Genomic DNA, 21,909 nt, shown 5'->3' on the forward strand with positions numbered 1-21,909 from the left:
AAATCGGTCAAGCCCCGGAAGCAGGCATGGAGTACCAGACGTCCGGCCCCCAAGCCAGATGACAAGCCTGCGGCCTGACGGTCCGGGCCTCCCTTTGGGGGATCCCAGGGTGGGAGGCCGCCTGCTACAGTTCGCCCAGTGTTGGTCGACCACTACGACAGACACTTGGGTTCTGGAGGTGGTTTCCCACGGATACGCCCTCTCCTTCCGGCACAGACCCCCGGCTCGCTTCTTCACCACGGGTCTCCCATCAGACCGGAACAAGGCTACGGAGCTGCGGAAGGTATTGCACACTATGCTCCAGGCTGGAGTTATAGTGGCGGTTCCATTCTCCCAGAGTGGCCAGGGTTTCTATTCAAATCTATTTTTGGTACAGAAACCCAATGGGTCATATCGTCCGATTCTCAACCTCAAAGCACTCAATAAGTCTTTGCGGGTCCCGAAGTTTCGGATGGAGACCCTACGGTCCATCATTCTGGCGCTGGAACCTGGGGACTACTTGGTGTCATTATACATACAGGACGCTTACCTGCATGTCCCTATTCTTTGGCGCCATCAACAGTTCCTCAGGTTTGCAATCAGCAGCGACCACTTCCAGTTTCGGGCGTTACCTTTTGGCCTGGCAACAGCACCACGTGTTTTCACCAAGGTGATGGCGGTCATGGCGGCTTCTCTGCGGCTGCAGGGAGTCCGCATGTTGCCGTATTTGGACGACCTGTTATTGGTGGCAGGATCTCCAGAGCTCCTGTTACGCCACTTGGACCTGACCATTGCACTGCTGCAACGGCACGGCTGGCTAATCAACTGGCAGAAGTCCACTCTAATCCCGTCTCGGAGGATTCTGCATCTTGGAGCCTTATTGGACTCGGGACAGCAAAGGATCTTCGTGACGGAGGACAAGATCTCTGCTTTACAGTCAAGGGTGCGCAGTTGTCTGCACAGCCGCCGGGTGTCCTTCCACTCGGCTATGAGGTTACTGGGCTCCATGGTGTCGGTGTTCGACATGGTGGAATACGCCCAGTTTCACTCCAGACCTCTGCAGCACCTGATCCTGTCCAAGTGGAACGGGCTGACTCAGTCTCTGAAGTCCCAGACGATTGTGCTCACCCAGGAGGTTCGCCTGTCCCTTACGTGGTGGTTACAGACGACCCACCTCAACAAGGGACGTCCGTTCTGGGTTCCAAATTGGGTCCTGTTGACAACGGACGCCAGTCTTCGGGGCTGGGGAGCAGTTTCGGGTCCACACTTGTTCCAGGGCAGGTGGACGCCGACAGAAGCGGAGCTTCCAATAAATATCTTGGAACTCCGTGCGGTCTTCAATGCTCTCCAGCAGGCACAGCGGTTTCTCCAGGGTCGCCCGGTGCAGGTCCAGTCGGACAACGCTACCACCGTGGCCTACATAAACAGGCAAGGAGGAACTCGCAGTCGGGCGGCTCTCGTAGAGGTCTCTCGGATCCTGGTTTGGGCGGAGCGCAATCTTCCGGCCATATCAGCGGTCTTCATCCCGGGAGTGCTCAATTGGGAGGCGGACTTTCTAAGTCGCCAGGACGTTCATCCGGGGGAATGGTCCCTGCACCCGGACGTTTTTCAACTACTGGTGGACAGGTGGGGTCTTCCAGAAATCGACCTCATGGCGTCCCGGCACAACAACAAGTTGCCGGTGTACGGGTCTCGCACAAGAGACGAAGGGGCGTCTCTGGTGGATGCTCTGTCCGTCCGGTGGACGTTCCGGTTCGCATACCTGTTCCCTCCGGTCTCCCTTCTTCCACGGGTAATCCGGAAATTCAAACAGGAAGGAGGGACGCTCCTGTTGATAGCTCTCGCGTGGCCCAGACGGCACTGGTTCTCAGACCTTCAGGGTCTGTCCGTGGACATTCCTCTGCGGTTGCCGCTACGACCGGACCTTCTGTCTCAGGGTCCTTGCCTTCACCCGGACCTGACTCGGCTGTCTTTGACGGCGTGGCTGTTGAGACGGCCATGCTGAGGTCCCGGGGGTTTTCCAGCTCGGTGGTGCGGACCATGTTACGAGCTCGGAAACCGTCTTCCGCGAGGATATACCATCGCGTGTGGCATACGTTCTTCCAGTGGTGTCGACCGAGAGGTTATGCACCGCGGGAGTTTCGTCTGTCTCGGATTCTCGCCTTCCTGCAAGCGGGACTAGATCATGGGCTTCGCCTTGCTTCTTTGAAGGTACAGGTTTCGGCCCTATCTGTCTGGTTTCACCGTAGGATTGCTACAATTCCGGATGTGCGCACCTTTATGCAGGGTGTTCTCCGCATTCAGCCGCCCTTTGTTCCACCTGTGGCGCCTTGGGATTTGGCTGTGGTCCTGAGGGCTCTCCAAGGACCGCCGTTTGAACCACTGGGCTCAGTGGATCTTAAATGGCTAACAGCTAAGACTGTTTTCCTTCTGGCCATTGCTTCGGCCAGACGTGTTTCTGAGTTAGGGGCTCTTTCTTGTAGACCCCCTTTCTTGGTTTTTTATGGGAACAGGGCAGTGCTCCGCACTCGGCCCGAGTTTCTTCCCAAAGTTCATATTAACGAGGAAATAGTTGTTCCGGCCTTTAACTCACCGGGTCTTTCCGTGGGTGAGGCCTCTTTGGATGTTGTGCGGGCCTTAAGGACTTATGTTGACCGCACTTCTTCGTTTAGGAAGTCGGACGCTTTGTTTGTCCTCTTTGGCTTCCGTAAAAAGGGTTGGCCTGCTTCAAAGCAAACTTTGGCAGCCTGGATCCGTATGGCTATTTCTGAAGCTTATCTTCATGAAGGCCTACCGGTCCCTCCTTCTCTGAAGGCTCATTCCACTAGGTCTGTGGGTCCTTCGTGGGCAGCTCGACGTGGTGCCTCGGCAGTTCAGATCTGCAAGGCTGCTACGTGGTCTTCTGTCCATACCTTCGTGAGGTATTACAGGTTTGACACCTTCGCCTCTCAGGATGCTTCCTTCGGGCGGCGGATTCTCCTTTCTGCACAGGAGCGTCCCCACCCTTAAAGGATACTGCTTTGGGACATCCCCAAGGTATCCTGTGGATACCCTATGGACCCTGAAGTAGAAAATATGAGATATGGTAAGAACTTACCCTTGTTATCTCTATTTCTACGAAGTCCATAGGGTTCCACAGGACTCCCGCCCTGTCGCACCTGTGCTGCAGATGGGCTTTGCTCTGGTCACCGGTTTTCCGTCTCCCTCTGGTGAGAATGTGATTCTTGTATGTGTCCAGATCTTTGTTCTCTCTCTTCCTTCTCCTCCTCCGGCCTATGGCTTGGTAACTAACTGAGGTGCCTTGGCTCGGGGGCGGGGTATAGGAGGGGGACCTAGTGCATCCTGGGAGGCTGAAAGCTTAACTCTTTGGTGCCCTGCGACTGACGTCACACCTATACCCCAAGGTATCCTGTGGAACCCTATGGACTTCGTAGAAATAGAGATAACAAGGGTAAGTTCTTACCATATCTCATATTATGTATGTATGTGTATATGTATGTGTATATGTATGTGTATATGTATGTATGTGTATATACATGTATGTGTATATACATGTATGTGTATATGTATATATGTATGTGTATATATATGTATATATATGTATGTGTATATATGTATATATATGTATGTGTATATATGTGTAGATATATGTATGTGTTTATATATGTATATATATGTATGTGTGTATATATATATATGTATGTGTATATATATGTGTATGTGTATATATATGTGTATGTATATATGTATGTGTGTATATATATATATATATATGTGTGTATATATGTGTGTATATATATGTGTGTGTGTGTATATATATGTGTGTGTGTATATATATATATATGTATGTGTATATATGTGTATATATATGTATGTGTATATATGTGTATATATATATATGTATGTGTATATATATATGTGTGTGTGTGTGTGTGTGTATACACACACAGGTTGAGTCTCCCATAACCGTATATTCTAAAACTGAAATATTCCAAAAACCGGAATATTTCGGGCAGCCGTGACGTCATGACGTGACCTGACGTCACTAGTGTCAATGGCCAATGACTAGAAGGTGGGTGTGGCTTCAGAGGCATTTTCTCACCAGAAAATATGAGTCTTCTTCTCCTCCACATGCCGGATCTCCACCACGGTACACTCCAGACAGCACGTCACTCACCGGATCCTCCAGTGATACCCGAAGCGCCCGCCGGACCCAATGCACTCGCCGGAAATTCCAGTGACAAGCGCCGGACCCCCTGCAGCCTCCTGTTACACAGCAGCGGCACCCGCCGGAAATCCCTCTGATACTCGCCAGAGCCCCTGCAGCATACGTCCACCCTCCTGTTACACTTGCACCACAGGCTGGACCCACTGCGGCACCCGCCGGACTCCCCCGCGTCTCCCGCTAGGCCTCCCGTGACACTTCCAGACTCACACAGCACCCTGGCCTCAGGTATTCTGAAAACCGAAAAAACCCAATAACCGAAATGCTCCTGGTCCCGAGCATTTCGGATATGGGAGACTCAACCTGTATATTTTTATGTTAGAGGATTTATAGAAACGCGCACTGGTTCAAGTCTAGTGTTGCACTGCGGTGCAGGAAATATTTTATAGATATGTAGAATCCATTTAGTGCTAACAGATGTGACACTTTAATCCTTCTGGTGAAGGTGGCAGCAGTCTTCCCTTGTTCCCGAATGGCAGTCAGGACAAATGTGATCTGGAAGAGAAGGTTGGAAAGAACATGCGCCTGATAGTGTAGTAATTTCAAAGTAAGAAATGCACGTGCTCAAATATAAATGTGCGTACCAAATAATAAAACTTTTAGGCTTATCTGTGGTTCTTTTACTGGAATTCCAAGTGGTGTGATGGACCCGGGACTCCAAAAATATCCAGAAACCTTAATAGGAGGGGCTCAAACAGAGCCAGATGAAACACATAGTGTAGTATTTTGTTTAAAAACCAATAAAGTAATTTGTATATATTGCGTACCGGAACAATACTTGAGTAACTGCATATAATGCTTTGTATCCTGGTAGCTCCTTCAATATCCCATGATGGCCCCAATAGTTTGCATACAGGTAGATTAATCTGTTTTTAGCCACATTATCTTGGAAATAGACTCCTTAGAAGCGTCGAAATGCGTTGATATAAAGTGGCATCTGTGGAATCTGGCATTGTCACATGCTGCAAATCCTGTCATTCACCTGTTTGAACCCAGGTCTTTATTACATCTCTTAGGTGATTACAGGATTGTACAAGTGTGATGGTACGGATGTCCTCATCCAGGTAACACATCCTCTGTTGAAGGGCCGTGCCATCAGAGTGCAGTCCGACAACGCCATGGCTGTGGCGTACATCAACAGACAAGGAGGCACCAAGAGGCGGTCCGCTATGAGGGAGGTAAGCCGCATTCTTCTCTGGGTAGAGGAATTTGCTGTAGCGACATCAGCAATTTTCATCCCAGGGGTAGAAAATTTGGAGGCTGACTACCTCAGCCGATAAGACATTCATCCGGGAGAATGGATGCTCAATCCACAGGTCTTTCAACAACTGATTCAGCGTTGGGGTCTCCCTCAGGTAGATCTCATGGCATTGAACTTGAACCATTAACTGCCACTTTACTGCTCATGAACAAGAGATCCACAGGCGATGGCAGTGGATGCTCTAACAACTACTTGGCGGTTTCAGTTTGTTTACCTGATTCCACCATTCCCACTTCTTCCTTGTCTGCTTCAAAGAATCAAACGAGAAAGGGTAAAGGTTCTGTTGGTGCCTCCAGACGGGCGTATTAGTCCAACCTACGTCTTCTACTGATAGACGACCCGTGGCTTCTTCCTCTGAAGGAAGATCTACCGCAACAGGGTCCGTTTATCTATCAGGACTTAAAGCGGCTTCGTTGGACGGCGTGGCTGTTGAAAGGGCTATCTTTAGAAGAAAGGGTATCCCTTCCAGGGTGATTCATACTATGTTAGGGCTAGAAAGGAAGTTACCTCAAAGCACTATCATCGTATTGGGAAAGGCGTATTTCTCTTGGTGTGAACGCAAGGGTGCGCCACCGTCAGAATTCAACTTAGCCAGGCTGCTTCTTTTTCTACAGGCTGGTTTATCAGCAGGTCTTCGTCTGGGATCTTTGAAGGTTCAAATGTCGGCTCTGTCGATTTTTCTTTCAGAAGAAACTAGCATTATTGCTGGATGTCCAAACATTATTACATGGGGTTGTCGGGTTACAACCTCCGTTTGTACCTCCACGGCCCCATGGGATTTGGATTTGGTCCTCTTTTCTCCAGTCTTCCCTATTTGAGCCTTTACAGACTGTGGAATTAAAATTTTTATCATGGAAAGTGGTTCTCCTTTTGGCGCTCGCCTCTGCTAGGCGTGTGTCGGAGCTAGGGGCACTTTCTTGTCGTCCGCCTTACCTCATTTTTCATGAGGATAGGGCTGAGCTACATACGCAGTTATCTTTTTTTGCCTAAGTTAGTGTCTGCGTTTCAACCAACTGATTGTGGTTCCTGTGTTTAAAGACGATTCTTTGGCCTCCAGATCCCTAGACGTTGTCCGGGCTCTTCGGATTTATGTTGATAGGACTGCATACTTTTTGTTCAATATGATATGGTGCGTCCGGACTGGCCGGCTTCTAAGGCAACTATTTCTAGATCGATTTGTCTGACAATCGGACAAGCCTATCTGGCTGCATCAAAACAACCTCCTACTTCAATCACAGCGCATTTTACGCGCTCGGTGGGTCCTTCGTGGGCGACTGCCCGCGGTGTTTCCCTGACCCAGCTTTGTGGGGCGGCCACTTGGTCAGGCCGGCAAAGTTTTACCGTTTTGACACGTTTGCGGCATCTGCTTCACAGTATGGCCGTGCTGTTTTGCAGGGTTCTCAGCGCTCTCCCGCCCGGGATGTGAGCTCTGGGACGTCCCCACTGTACTGAGACTCCAGTGTCCCCTAGTGGATGAAGGAGAAAACAAGATTTTGGTACTTACTGATAAATCCCTTTCTCCGATTCCACAGGGGACACTGGACGCCCATCTGGCACTGTTCCACCTGCATTAGTTATTGTTCTTCCTGGTTTGGGCAGTCGTTTTTCTTCAAGGTCTGCTTGATTTGTTTGCATATTTGCTTTTGTTCATGTATGTTCTAGCTTCTCTTCTCCTCTATTATTCTATTTTCCAGCTCTCCTCAGGCACAGTTTCTTAAGACTGACGTGTAGGGGGGGTATAGAGGGGGAGGAGCTAGCTACTATTCAGATTTATTAAAGTGCCAGCTCCCGATTATCACACATCTGTACCCACTGTACTGAGACTCCGGTGTCCCCTGTGGAATCGGAGAAAGGGATTTATCGGTAAGTACCAAAATCCTGTTATCATCCCTCTCCCCCATAGGCTTGAATTGGCTCTTTTTAAGGTGATCCAGCTGACAACATCTTGTCCACCCCATCCAGTGTGAGCCCTGTACTTTTGGAATTCAGATAAGCTTTAAAGAGTTTTTCTGGTACGCACAATTATTTTGAGCATCGGTTGTCTTTTTAACCCTATAAAATAGATATATATATATATATATATATATATATATTACTATTACTCATAGGCTATGCTTTTTTATTTTCATTTGTTCTGCGAAACTAAAGACTGCACGTAAATCTAAAGATTACTTGTCATATCTGTATATTTGTACCCTGTTTTGATCAAATAAGGTGAACTATTCCTTAGAACAAATTAATTATCCAGCATCTGTTTGTGTCAACTTCCTGGATCACTGGCTCTTGCTATTTGGAAGGTGTGCCAATAACTTTTCTTAGCAGTAGCTGCCTGATTTAATGTTGCATAGGAGACTTTACAATACCTGTTCTCGAATTCACCATGTCATGTTTTGTCTTCTGCCTTTTTACCACGCCTGCTCCTGTGCTTTATGTGCCAAGTATAATTATCCACCTGTCAGGAAATGAGTATCTAGTATTTATGATATTTGATTTAAACTGGCATATTCTTTGTACACAAATTATTCTAGTATGTTTTACCATTAATGAACAGGATGTAAAATCAAGGTTGTTCAATATTAAGGATCAGCCACATCAATTTTAGTCCACACAAAATAAAACATGCAGAAGTTTATATACATGTATGCTGCATGCCTGTGAGCTAGTTGTGATACATAATGTGTATTTTATATGTCCAATACAGAAACATAAAACTTGTAACATTTGCAACTGATTGATTTAGTTCATGTAATATGTCTAGTATGTACCAGATTTAAGAACCTCTAGAGTGTTTTGAAGGCTTCCCTAAAGAAGAATGTACAATGTACTTAATGTGCGCTCCCCTATAATATATTACCAGGTATTAATATTTGTGGTTGTCATTGACAATCTGGTTCCATTTATTGGATCACTCACTGGACGGGAGGAATGGCCAGCCTTGCACTGATTTATGAATAGAAGGTGATGACATGATTATGATCAAATCGATAGGCTATAAGTTATCATTTAAATGCTTTCTGTTTATTCAGATGGGTTTTTTCCTACTTGGGTTTTGACAAATGCTAGTATGATTAGGAGAGGAATGTATATCCTTACCACTTTGTTACTACATATGCGATGCAACTTTGTCTTACATTCTGCGGGTGTTGAATAGTGCCGGGAAGTTGGTCCCAGAGCTATTCAATTCAGCGCGCTGTTTAGTCCGACTATTACAAAATAAGTCAGGGAATGCCTCGCGGCTGGCTCTTTAGTAGGAGAATACGGGTTCTCGTAACTAAACATCCAGGTTAAGTCACAAGCAGGGTTGCATAAAAATAGGACTTTTTTTTTTTTATAAATAAAAAAAAAAAATCGGATTTATTTGATTTAAATCAGATTTTTTGGATTTAAATATTTTTTTTACTTTTTTTTTAAGTAAATTGTTTAATTTCAGATGTTTAAACCTTGTTTTAGTAATAAATGAAAAATTTTTGAAGTGAGAACAGTAACAAAATGAACACAGTAATAGATTAAATACACACTAAACAGTTGCATCAAGAAGTACAATTAAGCTGGCCACACACTAGACCAACTTGCATCCAACCAGCCAACTAGTTGATTGGTTGGAATGAAAATCTGGTAAGGTATGGGAGTATCTGATGATCAGCAATTTGCTCCTAAATGCCAGAAAACAGATGAAAATGGTCGTCGGACAAGTTTGTTAAATGTTTGATCTAAACAATTTGTTCAAACAACAGTTTTTGTCCATTTTCCGGCGTTTGGGAGCAAATTGCTGATTGTCATTTGCTTTCATTCCTTACCAGATTTTCATTCCAACCAATCAACAAGTTGGCTGGTTGGACAGATAATCTGTAGATGTGTGGCCAGCTTTAAGCTGGCCACACACTAGACCAACTTACATCCAACCAGCCAACTTGTTGATTGGTTGGAATGAAAATCTGGTAACGTATGGGAGTAAATGATGATCAGCAATTTGCTCCTAAATGCCAGAAAACAGATGAAAATGGTCGTCGGACAAGTTTGTTAAATGTTTGATCTAAACAATTTGTTCAAACAACAGGTTTTGTCCATTTTCCGGCGTTTGGGAGAAAATTGCTGATTGTCATTTGCTTTCACTCCTTACCAGATTTTCATTCCAACCAATCAACAAGTTGGCTGGTTGGATGTAAGTTGGTCTAGTGTGTGGCCAGCTTTAGGCTCTGAATTTCACTCAATCAGTTGTTTGAGTCTGAGTCAAACATGTACATGTCTTTGTCCACGTCCTCACGTTTGTCCTCAACAGAAAGGGCTCTGTAGAATGCAACCAGCTTACAGTAGCTGCTTTTTCATTTCCCAATCTGTTGCGTGTTTTGGATTGTGCAAAACCGTACGTTGAAAAAATCCTTTCAATTCCTGCACTTGATGAAACTGCGGTGAACATCTGATTCAGAAGATTTACAACAGAAGTATCTAACTGAAGTTGAGCTGCGTAGGACATCCACCAGGCTAGAGGAGATACTTGGCACCTACTTCAAACATGTATAGTGCAAATGGTTTCATGGAAGTATGAAAGTTGATGATGACCGGCATAATTTGACGATTATTGGCATGAGCAAACTCTATAGCAGTTTCAATTTCAGCAGGACTAAGCCTTTTCCCCCCTGTACCTAGGATCAAGTAGATTAGCCAGCAAGTGGGCACCTGTGAGTGCAATTTTAGCTCTTGCCTTTGCCATCTTTACTACATTGCTGTGGTGTCCAATCTCTTCAAGATCATCTAACAGCTTCTTCCACACTTGTACGACCTCACTGATTGTGCACGATCCAGAGCTACAGCTACATCATTTGATTTAAATCATGCAATCCTGATTATTTAAATCAAGATTTAATCATGTTATTTTAATCGTTCGATTTAAATCGTGCAACCCTGGTCACGAGAACCCGTATTCTCCTACTAAAGTGCCAGCCGCAAAGCTGGTAGCGCCGCACTAAGGCCCGCATTAAATTTGAGCAGAGCTGCGATAATTTTAACGCGGCCTGGACTTAACGCTGCCTTCGCCTGTTCTGTAGGCGTTAAAGTATCGCGCGTGTATCCCCCATATTCAATTTGAAAGTAGGCGAAAACGGGACCCGGCGATACTTGGATCGGCATTAAAAGAACGGTAATTTTGGGGAAATAATCCTAGGACCTCCCCTAAAGATGTTCAGACATGGGGGATCACTATGGGTACCCCCGTGTTTGGCTGTAAAAGAAAGTCGGGTGTTTAAATAGTCGCGGCAGGTGTTTGTTTTTCCCGACTTTGAAGAAGTGATGCGGAAGAGCACTTAGCTTATTTTTTTCGTTTTTAAAAATGGTTCCATCAAATTTGGGGTTCATGAAAATGGGTACTAGCATATTTTTCAGGATTTAAAAATGGGGGTACTCTTTGTCATCCCCTATGTCTACACATCTTTAGGGGGGTCCCTAGAATATTTCCCGAAAACTCCCGTTTTGTTTAACCTGTAAAAAAACGGGGTAAAAATTTACAAAAAAATTACATAAGGTCCCCCCCCAAAAGCCAAACCAGCCCCAGGCTTGCCAGCCAGTGGTGGTTTCTAAAAATATGGGGAACAAAAAGTGTAGGGTTCCACCGTATTTTAGAAACCAACCCAAGGCTGCAGGGACCAGTTCTGGTTTTAAATATAGGGGTAAAAAAAACGTGGGGATCCCCCTATATTTAAGACTAGCAGAAGACCCAAACGACCGGGGTGTAATGCCACAACCCAGAGACCCAATCACCGGGTCTCCAGGTCAAAAGCATTAGCACCCCAAATCGGTCAGCGCAAGCTGGTGATCTCGGGGGAGTCGGGGACCCCCCAAAGAAGGGTCCCCCCCTCCCGAGCACCACAGGCTTACGCTGAAGCCCGGGGCTCTGGCTTGGTGTGTATGGAGGTATTGGGGGGCCAAATAATGTAAAACTATTGTGTTTTACAGTGGAACTACAAGTGCCAGCATGCCTGCCATTTTGCACTTGTGGAACAACAAATGCCAGCAGACATTCGGCACCTGTAACTTCACTGTAAAATAAATAGTTAAAAAAGACAAAACACACATTCTGTGACAGTATAACTTTATTACACACGCCTACCCATTCACACATACTTACCTATGCCAGATGTATCTGTCCCCTTGTCCAGTAGAATATCCTTAATACATGGCTCTGCAAAGAAAAATTTATACTCTCTACCCTGGCGCTGGTGTCCGCAGTAATCCAGGTACTTGGCAAAACAAAAAAAAAAGTATACACGATCCACGCAACAGCTATCGGTATGTGTGTTGCCACACATGCTCATCGCTCCCGAATGCCAGCTGACGGAACATACACGGAACTGGCAGTCCCGAGAGCCAATCAGCGGCCGCACTGACTGTAGAGCGGCCGCTGATTGGCTTCGGCTACTGTCAGTTCCCACCTGGGCGAGTCACACCATGTGGGAACTGTCAGGATTTTTGCTTGCACCCTCAGGTGAAATTGTTTAGTCACACTAAGGAAATTGTTTAGTCTCCCTACTGGCTCTATCAACAGCGCGCTGAATTGAATCAGCCCCATAGTGTTTGCTATGCATCTTTCCCTGTGCGGACCAGTGTGTCTATGAATGTCATTTGAATAGTTTTATTGCAAAGTGTAAACATGTTTTTGTTTTTCCCCCCATCATAGGCCATCAGTATCAGCAAGGCTATCAATGCACAGGAAGCTCCAGTGAAAGAAAAACACGCCCGCCGTATCCTTTTCAGACTGTGCTTTATCCTTACACAATGCTGGAAATGCTGACTAAGTCTTGTGTTTCCTATATGAAACAGCATATATAACACTCAACAAGTAACATGGATTTTAAAGATTAGCTCATTCTACTGTACACCAGAATTATTATATGAGGACGTCTTCACTTGGTGAAGGAGCATATCACAGCTTGCTGGCTCCTGTGGCTACATGATGTGGGGCAATGAACCATGTACAAGCACTAAAGTTCTTCTAAACTGTGATAGATATTTTGTCAGTTACCAGTATCCGATCATAACTAAATGTGTGATGCCTTTATTAATCCATTAAAAAAGGGATCTCTATGCGGATGTATCCTTAACTCAAGCACTTTTAAACTCTTGTAGAACTGTTTTATATCTTTTGTTTTTTAAAGTCCATTTCTCCTACTGTGAGTTTTATTTACATAGGTGTGAGTTATAAAAGGTGATTGGTTACATAGTGGTGTGAAAAGCATGTTGCTGACGTACTTTAATTTCCTTTTGTGGGAATGTGTATTTACTATAATATCTTACAAAAGTGAAACATATATTAATGCAACATGTCTGAGCTTATAATAAGGGCTTCAGTTGTTATTTTGTATTTGCTTGTTTTTCTTAACAACTCAATAGGAATTATATTGGGCACTCACCACGAGAAAGGTGCATTTACATTCTGGTCCTATGCTATTGGTCTGCCCCTGCCCAGCAGCTCTATTCTTAGCTGGAAGTTCTGCCATGTTGTCCATAAAGTTCTTCGAGATGGACATCAAAACGTAAGCGGTTCCCGTCTCGCATACAACAATCCAGCTATGTGCAGTTTTCATACACTTAAACATATCTAAGTTTAGCGCTTACAATCCACCCACCCATACTACTTACACCAGGGGCTCTCACTACCAGTCCTCAAGTGCCACCAAGAAGTCATGTTTTCAGATTTCTGTCCTCGTAAACAGGTGGAAATTACTCAGCTGTCAAAATAGATGAACTCTACTGTACATGCTAAAATGAACCCTGGAAACCTGACCTGTTTGTGGTACTTGAGGATAGATATTCTGAACACCTGACCTATACTAGTGCACCCTCATAACTCTCCAAATCTCCACTGTGGTCCATACTTCCTCCAGTTTCAGCCATGGGCTCTTTCAATTAAGATGTAAGCTCTTTCATGAGCTTGGCCCTCCCTTCCCTTCCCTTTGTTTTCATGTCTGCCTTTATATTTTGTCTACCTTGTTTGTCCTTGTTTTCCCATTGTTCAGAGCTACAATACACTGTGGTGCCTTACAAATAACATTAATAATGATGATAATGGCAGCGGTGTTGGACATTTTGTTTTGGAAGTAGGTTGATTGAATAAAGGGAATAAGTCACTGAAAAAATTGAGGCTTGTTACTTCAGTTGCTGTGGCTGAACTATCATTATGCTATATTTTAATAGGCTGTTTAAGATTATTTTAGACTTATAACGTAGGGAAAAATATTGTTTAGTATTTTAGTTGATCTGTTTTTTAATACCTTTTGGTGCCTGGTTTCTTTATTATAGGTTACTCTACGAGTACATATTCCCAATACAATTGTTCATGTTCAACTAATGTCATTTTCTGTAACTTGAAATACAGTCAGGTGCATAAATATTGGGACATTGTCAGAATTTTTATATATTGGCCTCTATTCACCACCACAATGGCTTTGAAATGAAACAAACAAACTGCAGACTTTCAGATTTAATTTGAGGGTAATTACATGCTCACATGTTCACAAATCTTTGTCTCCATGCCTAAACATGCTTCTAATATACATGATCAAGGTTCAGTCATGTACTTTGCCTACCATGGTTGCCCTCATGCACATTGTGATTGGGCCACTTGTTATGAGTCACACTGTTTTACTCCTGTGTTTTCTCTAAACAGTGTTCTAGCAGTGAGATACTTTCTTGACCAAATGTATTTTCTAATATTTCAAATGTAGGTGCTGTCAGATTGTAAACGATACCGTAGCAATATTCGAGAGATTGGAGATTTGTGGGTAAGTTTCGCCCATTTGTTTTTGAGCCAGTTTTATTTGTTTTTTGCTTTTTCTTTATCATGTGGTTATACTATGTACTGTTGGCAGTTTATCAAACCCCTTGCTTTATCAAAATATTTGTACTTTCATATAAACTTACCATTAATAAATGTATTTTATTTTTAATGTAACACTTTATTCCAACGTGTTAATTATTGCACTTTATAAGTATTGTAAACATTTGTTTTATAACATTTTATATTTTTTACCTTTTTTCCGTTAGGGACATATGCATGATCGATACGGACAGCTTGTGGCTATTTATACAAAACTGTTGCTTAATAAGATAAGCTTCCACACAAAGGTATAAATAAATTGTTTAAGTGGTGGTGTATTTTTTTGTAATCTAATCTGCTTGTTTATTAAAAAAAAAAAATATATATATATATATTGTTTTTTTAAGCATCCTGAATTTCCACCAAACCTGGAAGTAACAGACGACATTCTTGAAAAAGCAGCTGGCACAGATGTAAACACAACGTATGTTACTATTACTTATCCAACCTTTTGATTGGCCTAACATTGGTATATATATTGGTGTATAGTTTAATGTCTTGTAAAGATGTTGTGGCTGTCAAGTTAGTCACATGTACAAATCTTTCCGTTCTTCTGTGACAGCCGGCTATTTTCCATCACATTAGTCATCAAAATGTGCACACATTTTACAAACTTATTACAATTTGGTTAATTAATTTTATTTTTTGTGACCTCATACACCACAATACCAGACCAAGGATTTTTCATACAATAGAATTTTAACTCATACAATTGCAGTGACTTGTTTCAATGTTTGATTAATTTTATGCTATATGCAAATGTTTCACTGTGATGCTATGAAAGAAATTTCGAGTGTGATGCAATCCTTTTTGTTTGTTTTTTTTTTAATTTATTTATTTATTTTTTTTAAATGTTTTTAATCTCTCTTTTTTTTTTTTTTTTATAAGTTATTTTATCAGTTATGCTTGATACCCACACAGTAAACCATATGCATTTGGATTGTAGCATGTGTAGCTGGCTAAAGTGAGATGGTCAGTGAGAAGTACATGTTTGCTTCACTGATCAATTCCTATCTTTTTAGATTCCAGCTAACGGTGGAAATGTTCGATTATATGGACTGTGAACTGAAGCTTGCTGAGGCCGGTAAGTAAAGTATCTGCAGACTTGAGAGTATGACTGCCGGTGTGAGAGTAATGCTGGGTACACACTGGTAGATATATTGGGCGATCAATTGTGTGTACCAGAGGTATGTCTGTGAATGACATCGATCAGACCTATCGCATCGCCTCTGCTGCCCAGCCGATGGCAGATATATCTGTCCATTGGGCGGTATGTACGGGTGGTTTGCCGACTACCCATACACATGCAGCAGAGGCCGCGGAGAGGGGGGCAGGTCACTCAACGGCCAGCGGGACCCGCGACCAAAGACAAATGATGGTCTTTCAGTGTGTATGAGCGATGACATCTGCAGATCACTCAATCTGCAGATATCTGTTCAGTGTGTACCCAGCTTAAGACTGCCGGTGTAGGTGACTGTACTGACCACATCCTTGCCATGTTTTACTAATGGGAATGACACTGTCTAATTCAATTTGAAAAGCATGTTTCTACTTCAGGGTCCATAGGGTATCCACAGGATACCTTGGGGTATAGGTGTGACGTCAGTCGCAGGGCACCAAAGAGTTAAGCTTTCAGCCTCCCAGGATGCGCTAGGTCCCCCTCCTATACCCCGGGCCAAGGCACCTCAGTTTAGTTTGGTGCCCGGCCGGAGTCGGGTGCACCTGTTGGAGTGGGGGCTAGAAGAGCCCCTGAAGCTTTTTCTTCATGCAGCTGTGGCTGCACATCTGGATGAACAGCATGGACAGTCAGTTCTGACGTCCATGCTGTCTTCCCTACACCCCGCCGGTACCAGAACGCCGGTACTGATCCGGGGATGCTGGTGGGCGTCTGGGGTCACAGCTAGCGGTGACCCCAGATGCTCCGGACCATGGCCGGATTCAAGGGGGACAGAGGTAAGCAGCGGGGTCCCGCTGTGGGTCCCCGCTGATCACATGGTCCTAAGTCCCCAGGCAGGGGGCTCCCTGGGGACTGGCTGCAGCGTGGAGCCAGGCGACCAACCTGCGCTTCCACTACCCCCTGGGACAGCGGACCGCAGCAGAGCGGTAGCGCTGTGGCGTCCCAGGGGTTAAATGCATGCCAGGGGAGCGCGCCTTCCCTGTCTCACAGCCGGCGCCTCCCCCGCTGCACACAGCCCTCTCTGCACTGTGCTGACTGGTCCTGTGTCAGCGCTCCTCCCCCAGGCCAGCTTCTCTCTGCTCCTCGGCGGCCATCTTCTCTGCAACGCATGGTGAACGCTGCTGGAAGTCTGGAAGGAAGCATCGTGGTCTGGGTCCCCCCGCATACCTCTCCTCCGCTGTGGCTCAGGTCTGTGTATGCAGTGCTGTGTCCTACCAGGCCCTGTGTCTGTGTAGTTGAGTGATCAGCGCTGTTAGTGCAGGAATTGTTATTTCTCTGCATTGTATGTGACTGTGCTAGCGCTGCCTGTAACTTTTCTTCTCTAAACTGTCAGCTTTATTACTGTCCCTGTTCTTTCTGCTAAAGCCCTTGCGGTGCGGTGCTGCCGGGTGGTCTCTCGCCTATTTAATACTTAATTGGTGAGAGAGGTCACATACGTGGTGCCATCATGTCTGAAAGTGATTTTCCCCTCCGGCTACAGTGTACCACGTGCAAAGTACCGTTAGCGGAGGGGGAGGGTAGCGCGGAGGGCCTTTGCCGGCAGTGTTTGTCCATGGCGCGGCCTATTACGGTTACAGCACCGGTACAGGAGCCGCCCTGGGCTTGTTTCGCTCAGGCGTTAACAGCTTTAGTGGGCCAGTTAGCTCCGCAGCCCGCGTTTACTCCGATGGGTTTGTCCCAGCAGTCTGTGGTGTCGTCACCCATGCAGGGGTTCCCACGACAATTGGTGGTACCCCACAGTCTCCCTATTTCCCCGCTCCCGGGTTCTCAGGAGCCAGCGTGGGTTAACTCCCTGACGAGTTCTGTACAGCACTTGTCGGATGTGTTGCAAGGGGAGTCTGTGATGCGGCCTCATAAAAGGCCGGTGGCGTCTCTGTCCGCTCCTTATGAGGATGACGAAGGGACGTCTGATGATGGGGAGATTCTGGATCCTTACGATCAGGAACCTCTCCATACTAAGGACGCTGATGCTAAGTCCAAAGTATATATTCCTGGACTTATTCGGGCGGTCTGCACAGCCTTGGTGATTGAGGACGAAGTTCCCCCAGCGGCTAAATCTAAGTATGCCTTTTTCAAAGATGTGAAGGGCGATGCCACAGTCTTTCCTCTTTCGGGTCAGTTGGTGGACCATTTAGAGGAGGCGTGGAAACAACCTGGCAAAAGATACCAGCCGCAGAGACGCCTGGCGGTGGCTTATCCGTTCGCGGATAATTATTTTGCTAAGTGGGAATCCCCTCCACAGGTGGATTCTCACGTGACCCGTATTGTCCGTAGTGCCACATTGCCGATGCCATCCATGTCCTCCCTTAAGGATGCTACGGACCGCAAGGTAGAAATCTGCCTGAAGTCCGCTTATTCCCTTGCAGGGGGGGCAGCACGGCCGGCTATGGCCATTTGCTGGGTTGCCAGAGCGATGGAGCGCTGGGCGGATTCATTAGAGGCTTCTTTTGAATCCGACTGTCCGGCCGAACAGGCGGAGTTGATTGGCAATCTCCGTGATTCGGCCACCTACATCAACGAGGCGGCTCTAGACATTAGTACTCTGGTGTCTAGAATTTCTTCAGCAGTGGTAGCTGCTCGTCGCACCTTGTGGCTGCGATCCTGGAAGGCGGACGCAGATTCCAAGAAAGGTCTGGAAGCGTTGCCGTTTACCGGAGAAGTTCTCTTCGGTCCGGATCTGGATAAGATTGTGGCCACGCTGGCGGCAGCCAAATCTGCTTGTCTCCCGTCGGCCGCTGCTCCTTCTGGTTCTGGACCATCGTCCTTTCGGTCATCTAGGGCCCAGGGCAGGCCCAAACCACAGTCGTTTCCTCGACAGGCTGGCCCTAAGAAATCGGTCAAGCCCCGAAAACAGGCATGGAGTACCAGACGTCCGGCCCCCAAGCCAGATGACAAGCCTGCGGCCTGACGGTCCGGGTCTCCCCTTGGGGGATCCCAGGGTGGGAGGCCGCCTGCTGCAGTTCTCCCGGTGTTGGTCGTTCACTACGACAAACACTTGGGTTCTGGAGGTGGTCTCCCACGGGTACGCCCTCTCCTTCCGGCACAGACCCCCGGCTCGATTCTTCACCACGGGTCTACCATCAGACCGGAACAAGGCTACGGAGCTGCGGAAGGTATTGCACACTATGCTCCAGGCTGGAGTTATAGTGTCTGTTCCATTCTCCCAGAGGGGCCAGGGTTTCTATTCAAATCTTTTTTTGGTACAGAAACCCAATGGGTCGTATCGTCCTATTCTCAACCTCAAAGCACTCAACAAGTCTTTGCGGGTCCCGAAGTTTCGGATGAAGACCCTACGGTCCATCATTCTGGCGCTGGAACCTGGGGACTACATGGTGTCATTGGACATACAGGACGCTTACCTGCATGTCCCTATTCTTTTGCGCCATCAAGAGTTCCTTCGGTTTGCAATCCGCAGCGACCACTTCCAGTTTCGGGCGTTACCTTTTGGCCTGGCGACAGCACCACGTGTTTTCACCAAGGTGATGGCGGTCATGGCGGCTTCTCTGCGGCTGTAAGGAGTCCGCATGTTGCCGTACTTGGACGACCTGTTATTGGTGGCAGGATCTCCAGAGCTCCTGTTACACCACTTGGACCTGACCATTGCACTGCTGCAACGGCACGGCTGGCTAATCAACTGGCAGAAGTCCACTCTAATCCCGTCTCGGAGGATTCTGCATCTTGGAGCCTTATTTGACTCGGGACAGCAAAGGATCTTCGTGACGGAGGACAAGATCTCTGCTTTACAGTCAAGGGTGCGCAGTTGTCTGCACAGCCGCAGGGTGTCCTTACACTCGGCGATGAGGTTACTGGGCTCCATGGTGTAGGTGTTCGACATGGTGGAATACGCCCTGTTTCACTCCAGACCTCTGCAGCACCTGATCCTGTCCAAGTGGAACGGGCTGCCTCAGTCTCTGAAGTTCCAGACGATTGTGCTCACCCCGGAGGTTCGCCTGTCCCTTGCGTGGTGGTTAAAGACGACCCACCTCAGCAAGGGACGTCCGTTCTGGGTTCCAAATTGGGTCCTGTTGACAACGGACGCCAGTCTTCGGGGCTGGGGAGCAGTTTCGGGTCCACACTTGTTCCAGGGCAGGTGGACGCCGACAGAAGCGGAGCTTCCAATAAATATCTTGGAACTCCGTGCGGTGTTCAATGCTCTCCTGCAGGCACAGCGGTTTCTCCAGGGTCACCCGGTGCAGGTCCAGTCGGACAATGCTACCACCGTGGCCTACATAAACAGGCAAGGAGGAACTCGCAGTCGGGCAGCTCTCGTAGAGGTCTCTCGGATCCTGGTTTGGGCGGAGCGCAATCTTCCGGCCATATCAGCGGTCTTCATCCCGGGAGTGCTCAATTGGGAGGCGGACTTTCTAAGTCGCCAGGACGTTCATCCAGGGGAATGGTCCCTGCACCCGGACGTTTTTCAACTACTGGTGGACAGGTGGGGTCTTCCAGAAATCGACCTCATGGCGTCCCGGCACAACAACAAGTTGCCGGTGTACGGGTCTCGCACAAGAGACGAAGGGGCGTCTCTGGTGGATGCTCTGTCCGTCCGGTGGACGTTCAGGTTCGCATACCTGTTCCCTCCGGTCTCCCTTCTTCCACGGGTAATCCGGAAATTCAAAGAGGAAGGAGGGACGCTCCTGTTGATAGCTCCCGCGTGGCCCAGACGGCACTGGTTCTCAGACCTTCAGGGTCTGTCCGTGGACAGTCCTCTGCGGTTGCCGCTACGACCGGACCTTCTGTCTCAGGGTCCTTGTCTTCACCCGGACCTGACTCGGCTGTCTTTGGCGGCGTGGCTGTTGAGACGGCCATGCTGAGGTCCCGGGGGTTTTCCAGCTCTGTGGTGCGTACCATGTTACGAGCTCGGAAACCGTCTTCCGCGAGGATATACCATCGCGTGTGGCATACGTTCTTCCAGTGGTGTCGACCGAGAGGTTATGCACCGCAGGAGTTTCGTCTGTCTCGGATTCTCGCCTTCCTGCAAGCGGGACTAGATCATGGGCTTCGCCTTGCTTCTTTGAAGGTACAGGTTTCGGCCCTATCTGTCTGGTTTCACCGTAGGATTGCTACAATCCGGATGTGCGCACCTTTATGCAAGGTGTTCTCCGTATTCAGCCGCCCTTTGTTCCACCTGTGGCGCCTTGGGATTTGGCTGTGGTCCTGAGGGCTCTCCAAGGACCGCCGTTTGAACCACTGGGCTCAGTGGATATTAAATGGCTAACAGCTAAGACTGTTTTCCTTCTGGCTGTTGCTTCGGCCAGACGTGTTTCTGAGTTAGGGGCTCTTTCTTGTAGACCCCCTTTCTTGGTTTTTCATGGGAACAGGGCAGTGCTCCGCACTCGGCCCGAGTTTCTTCCCAAAGTTGTTTCCCAGTTTCATGTTAACGAGGAAATAGTTGTTCCGGCCTTTAACTCACCGGGTCTTTCCGTGGGTGAGGCCTCTTTGGATGTTGTGCGGGCCTTAAGGACTTATGTTGACCGCACTTCTTCGTTTAGGAAGTCGGACGCTTTGTTGTCCTCTATGGCTTCTGTAAAAAGGGTTGGCCTGCTTCAAAGCAAACTTTGGCAGCCTGGATCCGTATGGCTATTTCTGAAGCTTATCTTCATGAAGGCCTACCGGTCCCTCCTTCTCTGAAGGCTCATTCCACTAGGTCTGTGGGTCCTTCGTGGGCAGCTCGACGTGGTGCCTCGGCAGTTCAGATCTGCAAGGCTGCTACGTGGTCTTCTGTCCATACCTTCGTGAGGTATTACAGGTTTGACACCTTCGCCTCTCAGGATGCTTCCTTCGGGCGGCGGATTCTCCTTTCTGCACAGGAGCGTCCCCACCCTTAAAGGATACTGCTTTGGGACATCCCAGAGGTATCCTGTGGATACCCTATGGACCCTGAAGTAGAAAATATGAGATATGGTAAGAACTTACCCTTGTTATCTCTATTTCTACGAAGTCCATAGGGTTCCACAGGACTCCCGCCCTGTCGCACCTGTGCTGCAGATGGGCTTTGCTCTGGTCACCGGTTTTCCGTCTCCCTCTGGTGAGAATGTGATTCTTGTATGTGTCCAGATCTTTGTTCTCTCTCTTCCTTCTCCTCCTCCGGCCTATGGCTTGGTAACTAACTGAGGTGCCTTGGCCCGGGGGCGGGGTATAGGAGGGGGACCTAGTGCATCCTGGGAGGCTGAAAGCTTAACTCTTTGGTGCCCTGCGACTGACGTCACACCTATACCCCAAGGTATCCTGTGGAACCCTATGGACTTCGTAGAAATAGAGATAACAAGGGTAAGTTCTTACCATATCTCATATTTTTGAGATAAAATACAGCTATGACTAATTCTGGAAATATAATTTTTTTCTACAGTATTTTCTCTTGTAGCAAGGCTGGGAAACAGCGGACAATGGGATCTATG

At 47.0% G+C, this 21,909-nt stretch overlaps 1 protein-coding gene across 1 annotated transcript in view; it reads left to right on the forward strand.

Annotated features, from left to right (window-relative positions):
* Positions 1-5,322: 5,322 nt before the first annotated feature.
* The window catches only part of HIP1R (huntingtin interacting protein 1 related), a 126,657-nt gene continuing 110,070 nt past the window's right edge, over positions 5,323-21,909 (forward strand). The window contains exons 1-7 of the mRNA XM_088449254.1: positions 5,323-5,382; positions 12,136-12,199; positions 12,849-12,991; positions 14,183-14,239; positions 14,502-14,582; positions 14,682-14,758; positions 15,357-15,418. Coding sequence (XP_088305380.1) covers positions 5,323-5,382; positions 12,136-12,199; positions 12,849-12,991; positions 14,183-14,239; positions 14,502-14,582; positions 14,682-14,758; positions 15,357-15,418 — 544 coding nt within the window. The remainder of the gene's footprint in view (positions 5,383-12,135; positions 12,200-12,848; positions 12,992-14,182; positions 14,240-14,501; positions 14,583-14,681; positions 14,759-15,356; positions 15,419-21,909) is intronic.

This window comes from Taudactylus pleione, unplaced genomic scaffold (assembly GCF_031769625.1).
Source record: "Taudactylus pleione unplaced genomic scaffold, aTauple2 ptg000479l, whole genome shotgun sequence".
Classification (NCBI taxonomy): domain Eukaryota; kingdom Metazoa; phylum Chordata; class Amphibia; order Anura; family Myobatrachidae; genus Taudactylus; species Taudactylus pleione.